The sequence below is a fragment of the Oncorhynchus tshawytscha genome, linkage group LG01 (genome assembly GCF_018296145.1).
Source record: "Oncorhynchus tshawytscha isolate Ot180627B linkage group LG01, Otsh_v2.0, whole genome shotgun sequence".
In the NCBI taxonomy this organism is placed as follows: Eukaryota; Metazoa; Chordata; class Actinopteri; order Salmoniformes; family Salmonidae; genus Oncorhynchus; species Oncorhynchus tshawytscha.
In genome coordinates, this window is record NC_056429.1 from 11,377,307 (window position 1) to 11,403,248 (window position 25,942).

General features: G+C 43.1%; 3 protein-coding genes across 8 annotated transcripts in view; 2 read left to right on the forward strand and 1 right to left on the reverse strand.

Moving 5' to 3' along the window:
* LOC112259407 (ATP-binding cassette sub-family C member 8-like) overlaps window positions 1–10,901 on the forward strand; it is a 134,996-nt gene extending 124,095 nt beyond the window's left edge. For both annotated transcript variants that reach the window (XM_042331139.1, XM_042331181.1), the window contains exons 37-39: window positions 5,214–5,347; window positions 9,444–9,506; window positions 10,294–10,901. In XM_042331139.1, the coding sequence (XP_042187073.1) occupies window positions 5,214–5,347; window positions 9,444–9,506; window positions 10,294–10,431 (335 nt within the window). In that variant the 3' untranslated portion in view covers window positions 10,432–10,901. The remainder of the gene's footprint in view (window positions 1–5,213; window positions 5,348–9,443; window positions 9,507–10,293) is intronic.
* Window positions 10,902–16,170: 5,269 nt separating this feature from the next.
* LOC112216707 (ATP-sensitive inward rectifier potassium channel 11) lies at window positions 16,171–19,899 on the forward strand. Its single transcript, XM_024376763.2, has one exon. It carries the CDS (start codon window positions 16,843–16,845, stop codon window positions 18,010–18,012), a length of 1,170 nt encoding a protein of 389 aa, XP_024232531.1. The 5' UTR covers window positions 16,171–16,842; the 3' UTR covers window positions 18,013–19,899.
* A 149-nt stretch (window positions 19,900–20,048) lies between these two features.
* LOC112216781 (MOB kinase activator 2) overlaps window positions 20,049–25,942 on the reverse strand; it is a 98,071-nt gene continuing 92,177 nt past the window's right edge. For all 5 annotated transcript variants that reach the window (XM_024377111.2, XM_024377035.2, XM_024376962.2 and 2 more), the window contains exons 4-5: window positions 22,127–22,251; window positions 20,049–21,842 (exon numbers count right to left, since the gene is read on the reverse strand). In XM_024377111.2, coding sequence (XP_024232879.1) covers window positions 21,523–21,842; window positions 22,127–22,251 — 445 coding nt within the window. In that variant the 3' untranslated portion in view covers window positions 20,049–21,522. The remainder of the gene's footprint in view (window positions 21,843–22,126; window positions 22,252–25,942) is intronic.

Consider the following 25,942-nt stretch of genomic DNA (forward strand, 5'->3'; position numbering starts at 1 on the left):
CCATGGCTATTCAACTCAATGGATTCTCCATTCACCGGGCGGACAGGACAGTGCAGTCAGGGAAATCGAGGGGGGTTTGCCTCTTCATCAACAGGTGTACTGATTCGAGCAGTGCAAGTGTCGACCCATTGTTCACCCGTCTTGGAATACCTTATGGTCAAATGCCGACCCTTCCACCTCCCGAGGGAGTTATCAGCCGTTATCATGACTCTTGTAGACATTCCACTTCAGGATAAGACAAATAACAAGCCGGTACTTAACAAACTGCATGAGGCAATAAACAAGCAGGAAAACGTACATCCAAAAGCTGGTTCTGGTTGCTGGCAATTTTAATTCCACATCATTAATGACACGCGATACTCAATATCCATCAACACGTCTCCCTCGCCACTAGCGGTGATACAGTCCTAGACCGCAGTTTTTCTACCCACAAGCAATTATACAAGGCCCTCCCTCGTCCGCCATTCAGCAAATCAGAGCATCACTCCAAACCCCTGCTTCCTGTTTACAAGCAGAAGCTCAAACAGGAATTACCCTTGACTTGCTCCATTGAGAAATGGTCTCCAGAATCAGAGATTATCCTAGAGGACTGCTTTACTAGCGCTGATTAGAATATGTTTCAGGACTTTGCCAATAACATTGACAAGCTAACTACCTCCATCTTTATTAGCTTTATTAGGAAATGCAACGACAACGTTGTCCACACATTGAAGGTTCACTTCTTTCCCAATGAAAAGCCCTGGATTAACACAGAGGTTGGCGCTAAACTAAAGGACAGGGATAGTGCACACAGGGCTATCCCAGACAACCCTGAGGCTACGGCTGAGGACAGGAGCAAGTACAACAAGTCAAAAGGACAAGAAGGTAGAATCCTATTACACGGGCTTCTCTGACCGCTTCAGTGGGCTACAGTCCATTACAGATGAAAAAGATCTGCCCAACGATGCCTCTCTACCAGACGAACACAATGCATTTTATGCATGCTTTGACCAACATCGTGCCGGGTGTGAGATCCGAGGGGACGTGAGTAAAGTCTTTAATCAGGTCAATACCTGCATGGCTGCGGGACTCCGTATTCCAGGGCCGTTCTCAGAGCATGCGCAGAACGGCTGGCAGGTATATTCAAAGTCATTTTCAGTCTCTTCTTGGCCCAGTTGTTAGGCAGAGCAACACAGGGGAACCCAAGAGCAGACAGATGAGAAAACAGGGATGAATGAACCAAAGTATTTATTGTTACACAGAGAGATATGTTGTTCAGATCTGGGGAAGCTCAGATGAGTTGCAGAAAAAACAGATGTGGAGAATGAGGTCATAAAGACAGTGTAAACTGCAATGAGAGGATAAACGGTGTCAGGCAGGGAAACAGGCAGAGTAACAGGATCTTGAATAATCATACATGGCTAGAATCATATACTGACTGAGCAGAGATTATGATCTGGCAGAGTGGAATTGGCAGGACAGTATTTGTAGAGGTCTTGATTATGGAACGAGTTGCGGCTGGTAGGGATCTGCTCTGACTCCAGCACACCTGTCTCCAACCACACAATCACACGGAGAGGGAGAGGGAGAGGGTACAGGGGGAGAGGGAGAGGGTACAGGGGGAGTAATTGCAGGTCAGGAAGACACCAGATGAACACCAGAGGGCGTAGCAGGAGCAGAAGTGACACCAGTCTGTAATCCTCACGTTTTAAGGTGACCACCATCATCCCTGTTCCCAAGGGGGGGCTCCACATTTATACTGACTCGACACACAGCCACTCATATACAATCATCATAAACACTGCTGCTACTCTGTTTATTATATATCCTGATACCTAGTCACCTTAACATTCTACATATCTACCTCTATCACTCCACATTGTCAATATGAACTGACCCTGTATGTAGCTTTCTTATTTATCATGTTTTTCTTCTTTTTATATCTTGTGTGTTTTTGTTCTACCTTGTTATTGATTACTGCATTGTTCTAAGTTTTAATGTCACAGGTACAGTTGAAGTCGGAAGTTTCCATACACTTAGGTTGGAGTCATTAAAACTCGTTTTTCAACCACTCCACAAATGTCTTGTTAACAAACTATAGTTTTGGCAAGTAGGTTAGGGCATCTACTTTGTGCAAGACACAAGTAATTTTTCCAACAATTGTTTACAGACAGATTATTTCACTTATAATTCACTGTATCACAATTCCAGTGGGTCAGAAGTTTACATTCACTAAGGCGACTGTGCCTTTAAACAGCTTGGAAAATTCCATAAAATTATGTCATGGCTTTAGAAGCTTCTGATAGGCTAATTGACATCATTTGAGTCAATTGGAGGTGTACATGTGGATATATTTCAAGGCCTACCTTCAAACTCAGTGCCTCGTTGCTTGACATCATGGGAAAATCAAAAGAAATCAGCCAAGACCCCAGAAAAAAAATTGTAGACCTCCACAAGTCTGGTTCATCCTTGGGAGCAATTTCCAAATGCCTGAAGGTACCACGTTCATCTGTACAAACAATAGTACGCAAGTATAAACACCATGGGACCACGCAGCCATCATACCGCTCAGGAAGGAGACACGTTCTGTCTCCTAGAGATGAACATACTTTGGTGTAAAAAGTGCAAATCAATCCCAGAACAACAGCAAAGGACCTTGTGAAGATGAGGAATCAGGTACAAAAGTATCTATATCCACAGTAAAACGAGTCCTATATCGACAAAACCTGAAAGGCTGCTCAGCAAGGAAGAAGCCACTGCTCCAAAACCGCCATAAAAAGCCAGACTACGGTTTGCAACTGCACATGGGGACAAAGATTGTACTTTTTGGAGAAATGTTCTCTGGTCTGATGAAACAAAAATAGAACTGTTTGGCCATAATGATCATTGTTATGTTTGGAGGAAAAAGGGATGCTTGTAAGGCGAAGAACACCATCCCAACCATGAAGCACGGGGGTGGCAGCATCATGTTGTGGGGGTGCTTTGCTGCAGGAGGGACTGGTGCACTTCACAAAATAGATGGCATCATGAGAAAGGAAAATTATGTGGCTATATTGAAGCAACTTCTCAAGACATCAGTCAGGAAGTTAAAGCTTTGTCACAAATGGGTCTTCCAAATGGACAATGAACCAAAGCATATATCCAAAGTTGTGGTAAAATGGCTTAGTATGGACAACAAAGCACTGACCTGATTCCTATAGAACATTTGTGGGCAGAACTGAAAAAGCGTGTGTGAGCAAGGAGGCCTTCAAACCTGATTCAGCTCTGTCAGGAGGAATGGGCCAAAATTTACCCAAATTATTGTGGGAATCTTGTGGAAGGCTATCCAAAACGTTTGACCCAAGTTAAACAATTTAAAGGCAATGCTACCAAATACTAATTGAGTGTATATTAACTTCTGACCCACTGGGAATGTGATGAAAGTAATAAAAGCTGAAATAAGTAATTATCTCTACTATTATTCTGACATTTCACATTCTTAAAATAAAGTGGTGATCCTAACTGACCTAAGGCAGGGAATTTTTACTAGGATTAAATGTCAGGAATTGTGAAAAACTGAGTTTAAATGTAGTTGGCTAAGGTGTGTGTAAACTTCCGACTTCAACTATACAAGTTCAATTGAATGCAGCACCCGCTCTGACTTGACCCCAGATGAACCTTACTGAGAGATGGAGTGGGTTTGAGAGCAGTGGTGACTTGACCAATCTCACATCCTCTCATACATTGCCTGATCAGTTGGAACATGTGGCATTTAGCTCTAGGCTTTATAGCCATCCTGACATCACAGTCTACTATCTCTAGCCTTGAGAGTAGACTCTGTGTTAGGACAGTTAGTTCTAGCCTTTAGAGTAGACTCTGTGTTAGGACAGTTAGTTCTAGCCTTTAGAGTAGACTCTGTGTTAGGACAGTTAGTTCTAGCCTTGAGAGTAGACTCTGTGTTAGGACAGTTAGCTCTAGCCTTTAGAGTAGAATCTGTTAGGACAGTTTGAAAACAAGCTGTTATTGGCCAAGAGGTTTGGAACTCTTATCGGTCTTTACTAATTTACTGCTCTAGCCTTGAGAGTAGACTCTGTGTTAGGACAGTTAGCTCTAGCCTTGAGTAGACTCTGTGTTAGGACAGTTAGCTCTAGCCTTGAGGAGTAGACTGTGTGTTAGGACAGTTAGAGCTCTGTGTTAGGAGTAGACTCTGTGTTAGGACAGTTAGCTCTAGCCTTGAGAGTAGACTCTGTGTTAGGACAGTTAGCTCTAGCCTTTGAGAGAGACTAGACTCTGTGTTAGGACAGTTAGTTCTAGCCTTTAGAGTAGACTCTGTGTTAGGACAGTTAGCTCTAGCCTTTAGAGTAGACTCTGTGTTAGGACAGTTAGTTCTAGCCTTGAGAGTAGACTCTGTGTTAGGACAGTTAGCTCTAGCCTTTAGAGTAGACTCTGTGTTAGGACAGTTAGCTCTAGCCTTTAGAGTAGACTCTGTGTTAGGACAGTTAGCTCTAGCCTTGAGAGTAGACTCTGTGTTAGGACAGTTAGCTCTAGCCTTGAGAGTAGACTGTGTGTTGGGACAGTTAGTTCTAGCCTTGAGAGTAGACTGTGTGTTAGGACAGTTAGCTCTAGCCTTGAGAGTAGACTCTGTGTTAGGACAGTTAGCTCTAGCCTTTAGAGTAGACTCTGTGTTAGGACAGTTAGCTCTAGCCTTGAGTAGACTCTGTGTTAGGACAGTTAGCTCTAGCCTTGAGTAGACTCTGTGTTAGGACAGTTAGCTCTAGCCTTGAGAGTAGACTCCGTATCGTGGCTGTATGATTTTATCTCTCTCTCTCTCTCTCTCTGTCTGTGTGTGTTCTAGCGGAATAATGGCTGCAGGAAATTCTCACACGATGTACTCCAGTTATGACTGAGAAAAAGTGTATGCGTGTGCTTTTGAGTGGTGGCTATACACACTGGACAGTGACAGAGAGATGTATTACTCAGGCCTACAGTTTCTGCTGGTATTCATTCCAGCTAAATGTTGGATTAGATGTTGATCAATGATCAGCCAGTTAAAAGGAGGTCAATTCACTTGACTGAGTTGACAAATCCATATTCATGGGGTCAAGCACAAGTTTAACAACATTTATGTGATGTAACGTCATTGTAATAGAAATCTCAGGCTAATGATAGGTAAGGTGTAGTACAGCAGCGTCAGTCCGGTATTATAAAACAATGTGTTTTATAATATTTGTTGTGTTGTGTTTGTTGTGTTTCAGACGCCATGGTGACGGAGGGAGGGGAGAACTTCAGCCAGGGCCAGAGACAGCTCTTCTGTCTGGCCAGAGCCTTCGTCAGGAAGTCTAGCATCCTCATCATGGATGAAGCCACAGCCTCTATAGACATGGCCACGGTGAGGCAGAAATGTGTGTGAAGGTGTAGGATGATGGTTAAAAGGAGGAGAGGGGGAGGTGTAGGATGATGGCTAAAAGGAGGAGAGGGGGGGTGTAGGATTTAAAAGAGGATAATGTCATTATTCTATAGATGGGGACAATAGAAGTATATTGAAAGGGGGAAGGAGGAGAAGAGAGGCCTAGGGCAACAGTGGGAGCGGGAGTGAATTAATGGGTGCTTGCTAAATAGGTTAATTTCACCCCTGCACACACACATGCACGTGCACACATACACACACACATACACACACACTCAGACACACACACACATGCACGTGCACACATACACACACACTCAGACACACTCACACATTCACACACAGTCACACTTTAAGGACCTGTCACAACAAGGGACTGCACTGCCTCCCAGGAACACAGGAGTAACTCTGAGTAAATGGAGCATATCTTAAACAGCGTACTACAGGTCTGCCGAGTGATTGGACAGAATTCAGGAGTCAGGAGAAGTGATGCTTTGGTTTGACATAAAGGTTGATGTGTGGGGAAATTCTGGTAACTAGAGAATCCGTGGATTGGTAGTGAGTTTCGATCTTTGAATATTCCAATTATCTTGTGATTCTTTGGTATTATTGCGTTTTAAACACACATATGGCAATATAAAACGTGTTTCAATCAAATGGGCACGATTCAGACTTCCAACATTTGTATTTATTATGGATCCCCATTAGCTGCTGCCAAGGCAGAAACTGCTCTTCCTGGGGTACAGCAAAATGAAGGCAGTTTATACCATTTTAAAAATATTACAATACATTCACAGATTTCACAACTGTTTGTCCTCAGGCCCCTACTCCACCACTACCACATATCTACAGTACTAAATCCATGTGTATGTGTGTATGTTATCCTGTGTTTGTCTGTCCTACACATTTCTCTGTAGATGGTATTCAGACATACCTAATGAAGATGCATAGTGGCCTTTGCAGGCATGGTTCTCTTGCGTGCGCTTAATACATTTTAGGTCGTTGAAATAGACATTTTAAATGGTTATGGTCATATATTGTATATTTATTCAATTTGTTTTAGCCATTTTTATATATATATTTTTTTAACCTTTATTTAATATTTAACTGGGCAAGTCAGTTAAGAACAAATTCTTATTTTCAATGACAGCCTAGGAACAGTGGGTTAACTGCCTGTTCAGGGGCAGAAAGACATTTGAACTTGCAACCTTCCGGTTACTAGTCCAACGCGCTAACCCCTAGGCTACCCTTCCACCCCATGAAATATTGGGAGGTGAGAACATTTTACAATTGGGGTTGAACAGAAGTCTATGTAGTAGCCCTTTAAATCTACCCTAATAATCCTCTAATCAAGGAACTGTGATGACAACGGTCCAGTCATTGTGAGCCATGCACGTGTGGTCTGCGTTCCATAATGATTCCAATAGGCTACATGTCCCAAATTATTGTACAACTTGTAATACGTTAGCCTAATATGATCCACTATTGCTAGCCATCCTAGCCATCCCCAGGAACCATGCTAGCCATGCTAGCCATCCTCAGGAACAACCCCACCAACGTGACGGAGGCAAGAAAGGTAAACTAACAATGGAATGGAATGATGCAAAATGAAAGGAAACTAAAGCTAACGTGACAGTTATAAATGTTTGTGGGTATAACTGAGGGTGACTACCGATAGTTGCTAATATTTAACAAGATACAAATTGCAACATAAAAATATATTTTGTGAAAAGTCTCGGCATATAATTAAAACATTCTATGAATCGTAAATCAACTCGGTAGGTTTGGCACTATACTGTCATTTGTGCATGGCTACAGAAGCCAATAGCTTGGGTCTCCACATTTAATCTCTGCAAGTCATAAGACCAGCATTTCATAAACGTCACTGTGGAAAAGGTGATATGTTGATATGCTTCAGTGTGCTGCCATATGACTGGTTTCACATTTGTCTCCAGCGATTATAAGGTAAAATAATGTAGATCAAAGACAATTGTCTTTTATTTTTCCAATCCCCTTATCCAAACGGATAACTCATTTACCTAGCTCTTATCAATAGCTCTTATGAAGTTGTAAATTACAGTGCATGGAGAATGGTGTTATTTATATCGGAACAAAGAAAGTAGATGCTGTTCCACTTGGAACCGACAGGTTGCTCGATCTTATTCATTGTTTCATTGTGCGTGAAGGTGAATTATGAGGGAATTAAGTCAAGATCAGAATACGGCTTGTCTGTAGACACACCTCTATTTCTTTGATCTCCACCCCAAATGAATAGCGGGTAAATAGCATGCTATTCAAATGCTAAAGTTCAAGGTCAGAATACATTTAAAGAGAAAAGTGCATAAAAAGTGAATTACGTTTCATTCACACGTGCCTAATTTGGGTCAAGATTCCCCCCATAGTGAAGGCACAAACTATTTGACTATTTGACTTTTTTAAAGTGCAGTGTACTCAAGGATACAGTGCCTTGAAAAGGTATTCATCCCCCTTGCCGTTTTTCCTATTTTGTTGCATTACAACCTGTAATTAAATGGATTTTTATTTGGATTGCAATTAATAGACACAGACAAAATAGTCCAAATTGGTCAAGTGAAATTTAAAAAATAACTTGTTTCCAAAAATAAAATAAAAAAATACAACTGAAAAGTGGTGCGTGCATATATATTCACCCCCTTTGCTATGAATCCCCTAAATAAGATCTGGTACAACCAATGATCTTCAGAAGTCACATAATTAGTTAAAGTCCACTTGTGTGCAATCTAAGTGTCACATGATCTGTCACATGATCTCAGTATACATACACCTGTTCTGAAAGGCCCCAGAGTCTGCAACACCACTAAGAAAGGGGCACCACCAAGCAAGCGGCACCATGAAGGCCAAGGAGCTCTCCCAACAGGTCAGGGACAAAGTTGTGGAGAAGTACAGATCAAGGTTGGGTTATAAAAAAATATCTGAAACTTTGAACATCCCACGGAGCACCATTAAATCAATTATTTTTAAATGGAAAGAATATGACACCAAAACAAACCTGCCAAGAGATGGCCACCCACCAAAACTCACAGACCAGGCAAGGAGGGCATTAATCAGAGAGGCAACAAAGAGACCAAAGATAACCCTGAAGGTGCTGCAAAGCTCCACAGCGGAGATTGGAGTATCTTTATGAAAGAGTGGCCAGAAAAAAAGCCATTGCGTGAAGAAAAAAATAAGCAAACATGTTTGGTGTTTGCCAAAAGGCATGTGGGAGACTCCCCAAACATATGGAAGAAGGTATTCTGATCAGATGAGACAAAAATGTAGCTTTTTGGCCATCAAGGAAAACATTATGTCTGGCGCAAACCCAACACCTCTCATCACCCCGAGAATCCATCCCCACAATGAAGCATGGTGAAGGCAGCATCATGCTGTGGGGATATTTGTCATCGGCAGGGACTGGGAAACTGGTCAAAATTGAAGGAATGATGGATGGTGCTAAATACAGGGAAATTCTTGAGGGAAACCTGTTTCAGTCTTCCAGAGATTTGAGACTGGGACGGAGTTTCACCTTCCAGCAGGACAATGACCCTAAGCGTACTGCTAAAGAAACACTCAAGTAGTTTAAGGGGAACATTTAAATGTCTTGGAATAGCCTAGTCAAAGCCCAGACCTCAAACCAATTGAGAATCTGTGGTATGACTTAAAGATTGCTTTACACCAGCGGAACCCATCCAACTTGAAGGAGTTGGAGCAGTTTTGACTTGAGGAATGGGCAAAAATCCCAGAGACTTACAGCAGTAATTGCTGCAAAAGGTGGGTCTACAAAGTATTGACTTTGGGGGGTGAATAGATATGCACGCTCAAGTTTTCAGTTTTTTTGTCTTATTTCTTGTTTGTTTCACAATAAAAAATATTTTGCATTTTCAAAGTGGTAGGAATGTTGTGTAAATCAAATGATACAAACCCCCCCAAAATGTATTTTACTTTCAGGTTGTAAGGCAACAAAATAGGAAATACTTTCGCAAGCCACTGTATAAAAACATCATGTTACTATAGGTTCATCCTCATCTTCTGCCTTTGTCTTGTGACTGTATTGTGCCTACAGGAGAGCATCCTGCAGAAGGTGGTGATGACTGCCTTCGCTGACAGAACAGTGGTTACCATAGCAGTAAGTATCTCTGTTGGAAGGTCCCCAGTCCTGTCTCACCGATATGAAAGCCTATACATCCTGACATGTACTGACGTCAGGTGACTACTGTGATATAGGTGAGCGTCAGTAGCTCTTCTGCTATGACCTTAATGCAAATGGTGGCAAGGTTGTATCATAGAAATAGAACTAGAATCTGAACTGGTAGTGCAGGAGGGCCCAACTCTAGTCCTGGAGGGCCACCGTCCTGCTGGTTTGGGATTTTCTATTGGACTACATTCTGTGGGAGCAAACATGCTTTTTATGCACTTAGAAATTAGAATAACAAGAGTCAAAAGTGACTACCAGGCTGCCATGGTGGTTTCCCATGGGGAAGTGAGATGGAGAGAGGACCCTAGGAGACAGCTTACTCATTGGGGCTCCCGAGTGGCGCAGCGGTCTAAGGCACTGCATCTCAGTGCTTGAGGTGTCACTATAGACACCCTGGTTCGATTTCAGACTGTATCACAACTGGCCGTGATTGGGCGGCACACAATTGGCCCAGCGTCGTCCGGGTTTGGCCGTCATTGTTTATAAGAATTTGTTCTTAATTTACTTGCCCAGTTAAATTTAATAAAAGGATGGTAGCTAAGTAGGGTAGATCCCTGAAAGATCACTGAAATGTATCTGTAGTAGGTCTATGGTGGTCGTCCTGTGCATAGGATGTACAGTATATTTGTAATCTATTTAACCCCGAATGTCAAATGACTAAAGTTGTTAAAAATGTTTATTTCTCTCTAACCTAATGTTTCTTTCTTTCTGTACTTAGCATCGTGTCCACACCATCCTGAATGCAGACCTGGTGATAGTGATGAAGAGAGGGATCATTCTAGAATACGACAGACCCCAGGCACTGCTGGAGAAAGAGGACAGCGTCTTTGCAGCATTCGTCAAGGCGGACAAGTGACCGATGAGGAAGAGGGAGGAAATTCAAAGTGCATTTGAAGAGCTTATTTCCAAAACGCTATATCCACCAATTTTTAACATTTGTGCTTTTTCATCAGAAATGTTTGCGTATGTGTATATTCATGTGTGTGTAAAATATTACTATTCTTAGATTTTTTATTCATAGATTTTAGATGTGTAAGAAAATGTTTTTTTTTCTAAATGCTATATATTCATTGTTTAGTTGGAATGTAATGTTGGTATCCTGTATATTTGACTGTGATATGTGGTGGTCTCACCTAGATATCTTAAGATGAATGCACTTACTGTAAGTCACTCTGTAAATATTTTACATACAGATCTTATATTACTGTATTGACTTATTTTCTACATTTTTTAAAATATTTATGTCACATTTATAATTTGTACATTTCTTACATTTGGCTGTGTAGGCGGATATATATATATACAGTGGGGCAAAAAAGTATTTAGTCAGCCACCAATTGTGCAAGTTCTCCCACTTAAAAAGATGAGAGAGGCCTGTAATTTTCATCATAGGTACACTTCAACTATGACAGACAAAATGAGAAAATCACATTGTAGGATTTTTAATGGATTTATTTGCAAATTATGGTGGAAAATAAGTATTTGGTTTATCTCAATACTTTTTTATATACCCTTTGTTGGCAATGACAGAGGTCAAATGTTTTCTGTAAGTCTTCACAAGGTTTCCACACACTGTTGCTGGTATTTTGGCCCATTCCTCCATGCAGATCTCCTCTAGAGCAGTGATGTTTTGGGGCTGTTGCTGGGCAACACGGACTTTCAACTCCCTCCAAAGATTTTCTATGGGGTTGAGATCTGGAGACTGGCTAGGCCACTCCAGGACCTTGAAATGCTTCTTATGAAGCCACTCCTTCGTTGCCCGGGCGGTGTGTTAGGGATCATTGTCATGCTGAAAGACCCAGCCATGTTTCATCTTCAATGCCCTTGCTGATGGTAGGCTTTTGTTACTTTGGTCCCAGCTCTCTGCAGGTCATTCACTAGGTCCCCCCGTGTGGTTCTGGGATTTTTGCTCACCGTTCTTGTGATCATTTTGACCCCACGGGGTGAGATCTTGTGTGGAGCCCCAGATCGAAGGAGATTATCAGTGGTCTTGTATGTCTTCCATTTCCTAATAATTGCTCCCACAGTTGATTTCTTCAAACCAAGCTGCTTACCTATTTCAGATTCAGTCTTCCCAGCCTGGTGCAGGTCTACAATTTTGTTTCTGGTGTCCTTTGACAGCTCTTTGGTCTTGGCCATAGTGGAGTTTGGAGTGTGACTGTTTGAGGTTGTGGACAGGTGTATTTTATACTGATAACAAGTTCAAACAGGTCCCATTAATACAGGTAACGAATGGAGGACAGAGGAGCCTCTTAAAGAAGAAGTTACAGGTCTGCGAGAGCCAGAAATCTTGCTTGTTTGTAGGTGATCAAATACTTATTTTCCACAATAATTTGCAAATAAATTCATTAAAAATCCTACAATGTGATTTTCTGGAGATTTTTTTTCCGGATTTTGTCTGTCATAGTTGAAGTGTACCTATGATGAAAATTACAGGCCTCATCTTTTTAAGTGGGAGAACTTGCACAATTGGTGGCTGACTAAATACTTTTTTGCCCCACTGTGTATAAGGAATTTGGCTAAAAAAATACATGATTATTTGTCTCTCTGAAATGAAACCATCAAGTGATAGATTTTAAACAAATACATGCCTGTCACTGAAAAACCCCATGACATGATTAGATTGGTGAGTTTTTTCACTATCTCTTTCAGAAGTTCTTTAATCAAGAAAAGCTAATTTATCAACATTTCTGAAAATTGATATATAGCAATTTAGAATGAAACTCTTTACTTGTACCTTGGGCTGTATATTATTCTATTTTTGTACATAAAATGTTAATTCTACGTTAATAAAAAACAATCATTGCACAGCAGTTTTGCCTACAGTTTATTGACAGGAAGGTAGTTTTGTGTGACCTCACAATGTACAAAGCCAAGCAAGTAAGCTGTGGAAGGCTGGGTTAGAATGACACTTCAACTGACTCTGGGCTGTGATCTAGAAATAGTCAATACTATTTAGCTGAAGCAGCTCCCAGACAGACAAAAGTCCCAGGAACAGTGTGTCTTTTTGGAGTTTAGGGTGAGATTAGGGTTGGGGTTCATATAAGCGTTGGACTTGAGGTTAAGAGCTGTGAAACATGTGACACCAGGGTATCACAGTGCCAGTGCCTGCAATGTGAAAGTGACTGCTGCAAGCGAGGTTTATATTGGACGTGTTTATGGGAATGCCAAGGTTAATATTAACATTTATGGAGTCCCCTGGTTTGTTATGGGGGCCCCAGCACCCATGGACATTCTGGAAATGTGAACCCAGTTCAGCATGGGTTTTGTGTATCGTGACTGAGAAAGTTACACAAGGGATGTCAGAAACAAAGATTTAGGACCTGAATCATAGCCTTGAAAAACAGCATGAGAGGGATTCAGATTCCATGTGTGTGTAATGGGCCTTCTCCAGGGTTGCTGGACAATGGTCCACAAACACCAACACAGTCGTGAAGAGGCCACGACAACATCTCTTCCCCCTCAGGAGGCTGAAAAGATTTGGCATGGTCCCTCAGATCCTCAAAAAGTTCTACAGCTTCACCATTGAGAGCATCTTGACTGGCTGCATCACAGCTTGATACTGCAACTGTTTGGCATCCGACCCCAAGGTGCTACAGAGGGTAGTGCATAGGACCCAGTACATCACTGGGGCCAAACTCCCTGCCATCCAGGACCTCTACACCAGGCGGTGTCAGAAGATGGCCCTAAAAAATTGTCAGACTCCAGCCACCCAAGTCATAGACTGTTCTCTCTGCTACCGCACGGCAAGCAGTACCGATGCACCAATTCTACAACCAACATGACCCTGAACAGCTTCTACCCCCAAGCCATAACTAAAACATTGTTTAAATAGTTAACCAAGTAGCTACGCTGACTATGTGCATTGACACTTTTTGCACAAACTTTTTTGATCCATCACATACGCTGCTGTTAGTTTATCATACGCTGCTGTTCCTTTATTATTTTGTCACGTTATTCCTAGTTACATGTACATATCTAGCTCAATTACCTGTCACGGTCGTCGGAAGAAGCGGACCAAAGCGCAGCGTGGTGTGAATGCATCATTTAATAGATGATAAAAAACACAAAGTAAACTGTACAAAAACAATAAACGACTGTGACGCTGTCATAAGAACTGAGCTGACACAAGCAACTAACATAGACAATCACCCACAAACAAACAGTGAAACCCAGGCTACCTAAGTATGATTCTCAATCAGAGACAACTAATGACACCTGCCTCTGATTGAGAACCATACTAGGCCGAAACATAGAAATCCCCAAATCATAGAAAAACAAACATAGACTGCCCACCCCGACTCACGCCCTGACCATACTAAATAAATACAAAACAAAGGAAATAAAGGTCAGAACGTGACATTACCTCGTAACCCTGCACATCGACTCGATACTAGTAGCCCTTGTATATAGCCAAGTTATTACCTCGTAACCCTGCACATCGACTCGATACTAGTACCCCTTGTATATAGCCAAGTTATTACCTCGTAACCCTGCACATCGACTCGATACTGGTACCCCTTGTATATAGCCAAGTTATTACCTCGTAACCCTGCACATCGACTCGATACTGGTACCCTTGTATATAGCCAAGTTATTACCTCGTAACCCTGCACATCGACTCGATACTGGTACCCCTTGTATATAGCCAAGTTATTACCTCGTAACCCTGCACATCGACTCGATACTAGTACCCCTTGTATATAGCCAAGTTATTACCTCGTAACCCTGCACATCGACTCGATACTAGTACCCCTTGTATATAGCCAAGTTATTACCTCGTAACCCTGCACATCGACTCGATACTGGTACCCCTTGTATATAGCCAAGTTATTACCTCGTAACCCTGCACATCGACTCGATACTGGTACCCCTTGTATATAGCAAAGTTACTTGTATTATTACGTGTTTTACTTTATTATTTCTCTATTTTTTTTTCCTCTCTGCATTGTTGGGAAGGGCCCTTAAGTATCCATTTCACTGTTAGTCTACACCTGTTGTTTACAACCCAGTTTCTACCCCCAAGCCATAAGACTGCTACATAATTGTTTAAATAGTTAATGGGTGTCAGAAACACAACACCTGCCCAAGACATCACTGAGACATCACTGAGACATCACACTCTTTTCCCTTCTTTAGCCCCTGTTTCTTGTTTTGTTTTAATCTCTGTTTTTTGTTTAGTATCTACTATTGTAAAGCACCTAGGGTCATTGAAAAATCGCTATATAAGTCCCATGTATTTGTATTATGTTCAGGTCTATTGTCTGAGATAGACCCTGAGATAGTTTGATTGTGTGTTGTCTAATTATTTTCCTTTAGTGTTTGGGAAGATTGTCTATAATTGAGAATGAATAAATAACCTTCCATATGTGAAAAGGTTCTAATTCAATCATTTGAGTTGAAACATTGATTAACTAAATGTAGTTCATTGATCCCTAGAGGGAAATGCCATCAGCATAGCCCAGACTTTCAGATGATGTTTCATATTAGGCTACTGATCAAGTACAGCTGAAAGGGGAACAGTTTCTTCTGCCTAATGCCTTCCCTGCTCAAGCTCTGGTTTCAGACAGGTCACACCAAATGGTCCACAGGACGTCGGGAGATGTCTTCAGTACCGGCCACTAGGGGCAATGTGAGCCTCTATTACCATCTAGTAACATAATTGTCAATAATTGATTGGGCTTATACAATGCTTTTTCTAGTCACCCAAAGCGCTTTAAGGGGGAAGCTCATCTCATCTGCCACCAATGTGTAGCACCCAATGTCTTGAGGCAGAATGCTCACCACACATCAGCTATCAGGTGGAGAGGTGAGGAGGGATATATACCTATTAGAAATGAGGGGGATGATTAGGTGGCCATGATGGAAATGGGGTCAGGTTGGGAATTTAGCTAGGACACCAGGGTTAACACCCCTACTCTTATGATAATTGCCATGGGATCTTTAGTAACCACAGAGAGTAAGAACACCTGTTTAACATTCCATCTGAAAGACAGCATCCTACACAGGGTGATGTCCCCATCACTACCCTGGGGCCTTGGGATATGATCTTAGGAATAGATCCCCCTTCTGGCCCTCCAACACCACTTCCAGCAGCATCTGATCCATGGCTTAAACCACCAGCTCTGGCTCCCAAGATTGCACCTTTAATTCCAGTGCTAGGGACTTGTTTTTATTTTTTCTGTCACTAACCTTAACCCTTACCTAACCAGTCAAAATTCATGCCTAAATTTAACCGTCAAGTTGTTCTGTTTTAACCCTATCCCAAACCTTAACCCTTACCTTAAACAGTCGGATTGAATGGCTAAACTGAACCATTGAAATACTGAAGAGATTCTGTGAGATCTTGTTGCTAATTTAGCAGCACTGAGCTTCATCTAACCTGCCTGTCTCCCATAGAGATAGTTAGATGACACATCATTGTATCTGTTCTATTATAACATCTGTGAGAGCATGGGCAGTGCCATTGAGGCAATCTCCATTTTGAAGTGATCAATTATCTTCTTCTACTACTTCTATGAGTTGGTAAACAAACTGGAAGGGTGCATACTGCCACTGAGTGTGTTGTTTGAACTGGTATAAAGCCACAGTTGGCGATTTATTGCCACTGCAGTTATACTTCATTGGCTGAACCCTCCTGGTGACCTGGATGGAATTATGTGATCCTTCCTTAACCAATAGGAAGTCCCACCCAGTTGACTACTTAAAAATGGCGAAAGTCCTCTAAAATGGGCTTTTGGGAAATGGAGTCCTCTATGTATCTCTATGCTCCCTCATCAGAACAATGGGGCCGGGGTAGTTGTATCACCTCTGGGTAAAACACTCGGGTTAGTAGACGATTACACCACTCCTGTTACGATATATCTACCTCGTTAAAGGTTGGCCTATACATGAGCGAATTCTGTTTTCATCGTGTGGAAAGCGCGCCAGACCGGTGCGTCAACTGCGATGGAAATATCGAGTTGCAGTTCGTGACTGACAGCGGCAGCTGAATCTTCTCATGAGACCTGGGCGGCTATGGTGGTGTCCCTGCCTAACCGATGTGAGGAGCACACATACTTTTAGAGAGTAGATGACAGCATAACACTCTCTCCAGACAGCTGCTGTCATTCGGAAGAGTACTGTCACCGGCGGTTGACCTTCGACTAGAAGACACAGTTGAGAAAAGGAATTCCTTAACCAATATATTTCATCAAGAGAAGACGTAGCCAATCTTCGTAATCCAAAGCAAGTGGTTAGGGGGTGACGAGTAGGCTATGGGAGCATTATGCTTTCCCGAAAAGGACTGATCCCGGACGACTACTTGCTTACCCGCTTGGCTGAGGATGTCCAGCAGCCTAAATTCAAGGCGTCAAAAGCGCGGAAGGCTCGTTTCGTCGCCAAAAACGGAACCTGTAATGTGGCCCACACGAACATTCGCGAACAGGGACGGTTCCTACAGGATGTTTTCACCACTTTAGTGGATCTAAAATGGCTTCACACGCTTATAATTTTCACTATGTCATTTCTGTGCAGCTGGCTGCTGTTTGCAATGGTTTGGTGGCTCATTGCCTTTGCGCACGGCGACCTGGATCAAAAGGGTGACGACTTTGTCCCGTGCGTGACGGACATCCACTCCTTCTCATCTGCGTTCCTTTTCTCCATAGAGGTACAGGTGACCATCGGGTTCGGGGGGCGCATGGTCACAGAGGAATGCTTGTCTGCCATAGTGGTCCTTATCATTCAGAACATCGTGGGCTTGCTGATTAACGCCATAATGCTGGGGTGTATCTTTATGAAGACGGCCCAGGCCAACCGGCGCGCCGAAACGCTGATCTTCAGCAAGCACGCCGTCATCTCCATCCGAAATAACAAACTGTGCTTTATGATCCGTTTAGGGGACCTGCGGAAGAGCATGATCATCAGTGCCACCGTGCGGATGCAGGTGGTAAGGCGCACCACCACTTCGGAGGGCGAGGTGGTCCCCCTGGACCAGATAGACATTCACATGGACAACCCCGTGGGGACCAACGGTATTTTCCTGGTGGTCCCTCTCATCATATGCCACGTTATTGACAAAGACAGCCCGCTCTACGAGCTATCGCCATTGGATTTACAAAATAATGATATCGAGGTGGTAGTGGTGCTGGAGGGGGTGGTGGAGACCACGGGGATAACAACCCAGGCCCGCACATCCTACCTGTCTGAGGAGATACTGTGGGGGCAGCGCTTTGTGCCCACTATATCCGAGGAGGAGGGCATGTATGCGGTGGACTATTCTAAATTCGGTAACACAGTTAGAGTAGCGACACCCAGCTGCAGTGCCAAGAAACTGGATGAGAAGGGAGGCATCGCCAGGTTTAAACTGCAAGAGCACGCGACCCCGCGGCCGTCGGTGAGAAGGCGGCGGCTCTCACTACGCATGAAGCAATACAGCACCATCAGCCCACTAGCCTAAATAGCCTAGTTTTACAGGTATAAAGGAGTTGCCATTGCATTTTGTATATGAAAGTAATAGATTTGTATTACCTATTGAATTGTAATGGATAACTTTGTAATACTACAGAAATGAAATGTTTATTATGTTCTAGCAGTGTTATTATTCTGTTCCATGGCACCCACAGGGTGTGCAGGCCTTTTTCTTGCCCAGTCCTAACACCTGCTTCAACCAAGGACGTGATTAGCAGTAGCGTGTGTAACAGTATAACTTTAGGCCGTTTCACATCCGTTACACGTGCATCATGGGTAAAAATCACTTGCGGAAGCCAGAAAAAAAAATCGATAACCTGCTAGTTCATATGCCTTGCGACCGTGATACAACCATGGAGAGTTATTGCAAGTTGCAAAGAAAACGAGCTGCCTCCACTATTCCAGCACCATTTCAACATCATTAAATCACCTCTGCTTAGTCTAATACAGTGACAACCAAAAACAATTTAGTCCAATCAACATAAGCTAAATATGTGGCTGGCCATGGTTCTGATTGGTGTGTGTGCGCAAGCAGAAAAAACGTTGGGTCAACCTACCTGTAGAGTAATTACCGTAGTCGTAATATCCATGAAACCTAGCAGTCAATCAAGGAAATGGTTCCAATCGTTTTTCCATTTTTCCCATTGTGGATTTTAGAAACACTTAAAATAAGGGCTGTGCTTTGTGTAAAGGCTTACCCAGGAGTGACATTTTGATAACTGTAAATCTCTCTAGGACAAGGTGACTTTTATCAAAATATTTTCCTGTATTTACCCCACAAAAATAAAATACTAATTAGCTGATGTGTCTATCAGAAATAACTACAAATGCAATGAACCTGCTGAATCAAGGCAAAGAATCTCTGGATTAACTATGTAATGCTAGGTAAATGTAGTAATTAATAAATTGACAATTTTGTCAACTGTCTTGTGCAAGTTTTAAATTGACACAATACCTGTTAGTAAAACTGTCAGCCAGAGGTGATTTGCAGGATCTTGCAGGGATTCTTGCTTGAGAAATGAATCTTTGCCAAGAAGCCATTTTTGTTTCTTTTTGACTATTTTATATGAAAATAATCACAGTAAGGTGCTTACTTGTTACGCCAAAATTTGAAATTGAGATAAAAATGTCTGCACTGGAACTTTAAATAAATAGAATGGTTAAATTAGCATTATTTAGAGCCCCCAGATATTAGACTTTTGTTGCATTTAAAGCTGCAATATGTAACTTTCACATAGAAATATGAGTTATAGATCTGTCACTCATTGAAAGCAATTCTAAGAAGTGCAGTGCACCTTTAATGGGGCTCACACACACTCCCCCCAGTAATTCATACTCAGCGCTGGACCAGAAGAAAAACCTTCACAGCCTGTGGGTATAGTAAAGACCAGGATCAAAGAACACTATTTTGTAGCCCAATAGCTCTATTATAGACTGCAATGTGAATGCGACATTACCTGAAGCATTAGGTGATTTTAGGTGCCTGAATGTCTTGTTTTAGCAATCCCACAATATGCACGTATCAAATACATTCTTAATCAGGGTCCTAAATGAAAACATATGCACATGTATGACAGAATGCAGTTTGATAGATTTATAACATTATGCAAAGTTATGCAAGTACTGTATCCAGTTCGGAGGCAGAGGCCAGTGTGTGTGTACTGGTGCCCAACACTCCCACTGAAGAATGAGCCTCCTGCAGGCTTTCCATCTGGCACTGCATTAAAACCAGTAGAACTTACACTGGCCCTTGAGGACTTCAGCACTGCTGATCTACATAATGATGCTCTTGTATGGTAAAAATCACTATGGTTTTTGATAGTGTTTATGCAAAGCTTGACTTCGGCAATAAAGAGGAAATGCCTGTTGAAAAGCACTTGACATGTACTGTGTGTGTGTGTAATATATATATATATATATATGATGATATGCAGAGGAGAGTTTCCTTGACATGTTTTCCGTGTCATATTTCTATGCATGTCACACATCATCATCAGGTTGACAGAAGACAACACGAGACCGAGCGGCATTTATGTATTTTATTCGATTATAATCAGCAGAGCTTAAAATATTAAATTGCTTTTAACTTAGTTAATAATTAAAATACATAAAAATAAAAGCCAGAACTGAAGAACCCTGCAAACAAAACCAAATTAAAATAAATAAACAGAATAAACCCTCCTCCTCGATACAGAGGCTGTCTGATTGATTCCTCTCTCTGTACAGTGAAGATGAAGCAGACCGTGCAGCTTTCTATATATGTGTAGGATAACATCTTTCATTAACTACTTTCATCTTTGATCATTTAAAAAGGGAAAATAAAACCCCAAAAGAGAAGGGGCTGGGCTGGGGGGCTTCTTCAGCAATACAGAACAGTAAAGCAGACCACACCATAGTCCTCCTTTCCTCCTCCCTGGGCCTGCAGACATTACCAATGTCCTTGTCCTTCTCCTGTGCTGCTAGAGAGGGCAGGGTGGCCAACGCTCCATCACACCGCAGCAAACAGCAGTTCCCTGGGGAAGAGGTCTCCACTCTGCACCAACCTTCCCTGTAACCAGACATGGGCACCAGTCTGTCTTGTAATAGCGGGTCTGGTCATATTAAATAACTTACATAGAATTTTGATATCTTCTTATCTCCCTGTTTGCGTGGCAGTGCCACCCTATGTCTATACTGCCCCCTATGGGTGGCCTCTGGGACAGGGATGTTAAAGAGGGGTTCATCAGGTGAATACATGACTAAAGTAATACGAGAATGACAACTGTAATATTGAAGGGACAGAGTAGTTTTGTGAACAGAGAGAGCGAGGGTGGGAGAGAATAATAGCAGTGACTTGTGTTCTCTCTGGTCCTGAGTAGGAAGCGCTTTAATCATCTCCAGATTAACAACTCAAACAGTGATTGGCTAGTATTGTCCCACTAGGTAGTAACGTGGCTCCCATAGACCCTCCCCCTTCAATCCTCCCACCACTAGGCAGGAGCGAAGAGCCAATACTCATTGTTGAGTCACCTTTTCGCCACACAATAACAACACTGTACAATAGTACGTTCAAGCAAAGCAGTCACCATCCTGAACTGTACTTTAGGCAGAGAACAGAGGGAGAGAAGGGCAAACAGAAACACTGTCTCAAATGAGAAAAACAAATACAACTGAATAAAACTTTTCCAAAAGAATAAAATAAAAGTAAAATAAAACCAAAATTAAAATAAAAAACATTACATATTTGTTCCTAATTTAAATTGCAGAGCAGATGGGAGGGATTTGCCCCTGGAAGGAACAGGCTCACACCAATTCCTGTTGGTGTGGCAACACCCCCCCCTCCCCCCTCAAATAAACCTTCCTTCCGGCTGGTTGGTGTCAGTGAAATATCAGGTTAGTGGAAGGTCTCTAAGTCCTGCTGCTGGAGCCTGAGGTCTAGGAAGGGGACCAGGAACGTTTCCATCTCTTCTCTATCTTCTACCGTCTTCTTCCCGGGGCTGCTTGTCACGGCACCCCCTGCTCATCTCTCCGTCACGTGGTTGTGTGAGGAGGGGGAGGGGGCCGAGTTAGGGGAGGAAGGGGCGGCGGGTGCTGGGGTGGGGGGCACCGGGGCGCAGAGGATTTCGGACAGGTCGTCCATGATACAGGTCTCCTTGGGGTCGACCAGGTTGAATTCCCTTACGAAAACAATGAAATGTGCGTACAGAGTGTTCAAGTGACCCTGCAGGTCCAGGGCCACTGTCTCCTTAAAATGAGCCCAGTAGAGGTGAGCCAGGACGTGGAAGAGGTACCGGCAAATCTTCTTTACCAAAGAGTCAAACGAGTTGGGGAACTCTTTGCCTGCATGGAGAAAGAGGAGAGAAAAGGGAGAACGAGCATGGTTAAAAAATATTGGTCTTTTTTAGTTGGTTTGGCATTGCCAAGCTATTATCACAATGCCAAAACTGTTCCTAAAGTCCAAAAATCATTTAAGGACTTCTACTACTTGAGACATTAGAGGGCAGCAACGGCACAGTTCACAAAGTCCCAGCTTCAGTGTGACGTCAGAGGAGAAGAGGCTTCAGTAGTGCCGACTGACCACAGCGAGGCTCTGCATGTCTGGAGTGGACCAGAGCTCAACTCACCATATTTCGTAGGGAAGTTTTCCTCTTCTGTGACCAGCTTCTGCACCAGACTCATGACGAAGTCGACGTACTGAGGGGCAGTGCATTTTGTCTTCTTCCCCCTCTCGTCATACCAGTAGTATATTCTGGACACAAACAGAAAGACAAACTGGGTTATTTTTCTATGTCACTACTGCCTCATGTGTACATACATGTGCTTTGAAATGTACATGATCTCGGCTGTTATTCCTTCCTCTAGTAGTTATTGCTGACAAGTCATCTGATATTTAACAGGAACACCCTGGTAGGTTCAATCACTACCTACATCTCATTGTTAATCATCTCTCATTAAAAGGATGAGTATGAACTGAGGCAGCTTTCTTGCACGGCAAGGTGTGCTTTTACAGAAACTCAAAATGGCTGAATCATTCACTTCATAATGTTGAAATATGGAAGACACTAGGCCTATGAGAGAGCTTGTGGTTGGAACACATATACTCCTACTTTAATCAACAAGTCCCTTTAGAATCTGTGACAGAGCTGTCCCTTTAGAATCTGTGACAGAGCTGTCCCTTTAGAATCTGTGACAGAGCTGTCCCTTTAGAATCTGTGACAGAGCTGTCCCTTTAGAATCTGTGACAGAGCTGTCCCTTTAGAATCTGTGACAGAGCTGTCCCTTTAGAATCTGTGACAGAGCTGTCCCTTTAGAATCTGTGACAGAGCTGTCCCTTTAGAATCTGTGACAGAGCTGTCCCTTTAGAATCTGTGACAGAGCTGTCCCTTTAGAATCTGTGACAGAGCTGTCCCTTTAGAATCTGTGACAGAGCTGTCCCTTTAGAATCTGTGACAGAGCTGTCCCTTTAGAATCTGTGACAGAGCTGTCCCTTTAGAATCTGTGACAGAGCTGTCCCTTTAGAATCTGTGACAGAGCTGTCCCTTTAGAATCTGTGACAGAGCTGTCCCTTTAGAATCTGTGACAGAGCTGTCCCTTTAGAATCTGTGACAGAGCTGTCCCTTTAGAATCTGTGACAGAGCTGTCCCTTTAGAATCTGTGACAGAGCTGTCCCTTTAGAATCTGTGACAGAGCTGTCCCTTTAGAATCTGTGACAGAGCTGTCCCTTTAGAATCTGTGACAGAGCTGTCCCTTTAGAATCTGTGACAGAGCTGTCCCTTTAGAATCTGTGACAGAGCTGTCCCTTTAGAATCTGTGACAGAGCTGTCCCTTTAGAATCTGTGACAGAGCTGTCCCTTTAGAATCTGTGACAGAGCTGTCCCTTTAGAATCTGTGACAGAGCTGTCCCTTTAGAATCTGTGACAGAGCTGTCCCTTTAGAATCTGTGACAGAGCTGTCCCTTTAGAATCTGTGACAGAGCTGTCCCTTTAGAATCTGTGACAGAGCTGTCCCTTTAGAATCTGTGACAGAGCTGTCCCTTTAGAATCTGTGACAGAGCTGTCCCTTTAGAATCTGTGACAGAGCTGTCCCTTTAGAATCTGTGACAGAGCTGTCCCTTTAGAATCTGTGACAGAGCTGTCCCTTTAGAATCTGTGACAGAGCTGTCCCTTTAGAATCTGTGACAGAGCTGTCCCTTTAGAATCTGTGACAGAGCTGTCCCTTTAGAATCTGTGACAGAGCTGTCCCTTTAGAATCTGTGACAGAGCTGTCCCTTTAGAATCTGTGACAGAGCTGTCCCTTTAGAATCTGTGACAGAGCTGTCCCTTTAGAATCTGTGACAGAGCTGTCCCTTTAGAATCTGTGACAGAGCTGTCCCTTTAGAATCTGTGACAGAGCTGTCCCTTTAGAATCTGTGACAGAGCTGTCCCTTTAGAATCTGTGACAGAGCTGTCCCTTTAGAATCTGTGACAGAGCTGTCCCTTTAGAATCTGTGACAGAGCTGTCCCTTTAGAATCTGTGACAGAGCTGACAGTCATGATTTAACAAGGAATGTAGCTTGTCTACAGCTTTTTTTAACGTATCCAATCACGTAGATACATTTCTATAGGCAGTAATTTCTGTAGGCCTAATGGAAGCTTGGGTGTGCAGCACGCGTCTGTGTGTGTAGAGGGAGAGGTCGGATGGAAATTGAGTGAGACATGTAACAGAGGGAAAATGTAGGGAGAAGAACTGTGACTTGGCTAGGCTCATTTTTTGTTGTAAGTCGCTAATACACATAACAAATGGAAAGAACACATGTAGCAATGGTCGTTTTTGCGACAATTTCACCGGCCTGTTCAGGCAGCTACAAAACAGATTCCAAATGCCTGAAGGCTACTGTATGACTGCGATATAACTTCATTGCCCCCTTGCGGTCATACCACGCAATAGGATATCATGTGGCATTTTGTTAAAATGCTCTTATTGTTTTAACAGAAAACTGGTTAAAAAAAATAAAAAATAAATCCATGTCTCACATATCCCTAGTGTGGATCTGCCAAACAGGCCTCCAGCCCAGCCCAGCCAACCACCTCCTAAAATAGACATGTTTGCATATTTTCATTCCAGTGGACTTAGCGAACCCCCTGTCCTGGCCCTTCCATTTCCTGATTGGGCCGAATTCCCTGCAGTCTCGGAGTAACACGACACTGATCCCCCAGTCGCACAGCCGCTCACTCTGACTGGTCAAACCTTTCCGGAGAGGGGTGACCCAGTTAGATGGTGGTTGTAACTGAATGCCGCCCCTCAGGGCTAGCCACGGGGTATCATGAGTTAGCAAGGTCAAATGGCAAGTCAGTGAAGCCGCCAAACAAAACTAGCACGGCTAGCATGACACTGGCAACCAGGGAATGCTGTACTATAGCTAGCAGCGGGATAGTGACGCTAGGCTGGGCATGAGAGCTAAAGGGGTCATAAATTACAGAACACATTACCACAGGCACCACAAGTCAAATAAGAGAACTCAGGGAAGGACCTGCAAGGTCAAAGCTAGCATGGCTAGAGCAAAAGGGAAACAGAGCTATCAGTAGGATAGCTATTAACTAATGAAGCTAGCAGGGTATGGTAGCTGACAGGCTGGCAAAACTAAAAGGGGTAACTGATCTAGCACAGGCACCAAATGAGGCCTTGGGCAGAACTAGCAAGGTCTGTAGGATCTACCAAGGTCAAGCTAAAAGGCTAATAGCTTGTAAACAACGGTCGGACGATCTCAAAGCTAGCTAGAACGCAGTAGAGGTAAAGGGTGGGTGGAGTAGTGAGCCTTTTTGGTTGAAAATACGTTGACTTATGTCTTTCAACCAATTGTGCTCACTGGGATGGTTGTGTTAGCACTAGCAGCGTGGTCTAGGATTGCACATCCTGAATGTACAGCATCCACATAACTGAACCTGCAGGAGGGATTTACTGACACAGGCCCAGAACCAACACCAGGACAAGGACTCCACACTGAGGACCTACTGACCACAGGCCCAGAACCAACACCAGGACTCCACACTGAGGACCTACTGACCACAGGCCCAGAACCAACACCAGGACTCCACACTGAGGACCTACTGACCACAGGCCCAGAACCAACACCAGGACTCCACACTGAGGACCTACTGAACTCTCTATGCTGAGGAGATTACAGCACTAACACTCACTGGCTAATATACACACAACCCCAGCTACCCCAAAACACAAACTGACACACACCCAGCTACCCCAAAACAGACAAGCTTACAAAGACTGGTACAGCCCACAAAAAAACACACCCACCCATTCACCCACCCACAGAAAATGGGCTTAGATAACTACCAAATGGTCCTGTTCCCATAGCTCATGGAAAGTTCCCCCTAAAATAGCTTCACAATGCCTGGGGCAAGAGGGCATGGACCGTGACTGTGCGTCTCAGTTGTGAGATGGGT

Bases quoted from the DNA above. Each gene is read 5' to 3' on its own strand.
- LOC112216707 (XM_024376763.2), top strand. From the start codon at position 16,843: ATGCTTTCCCGAAAAGGACTGATCCCGGACGACTACTTGCTTACCCGC.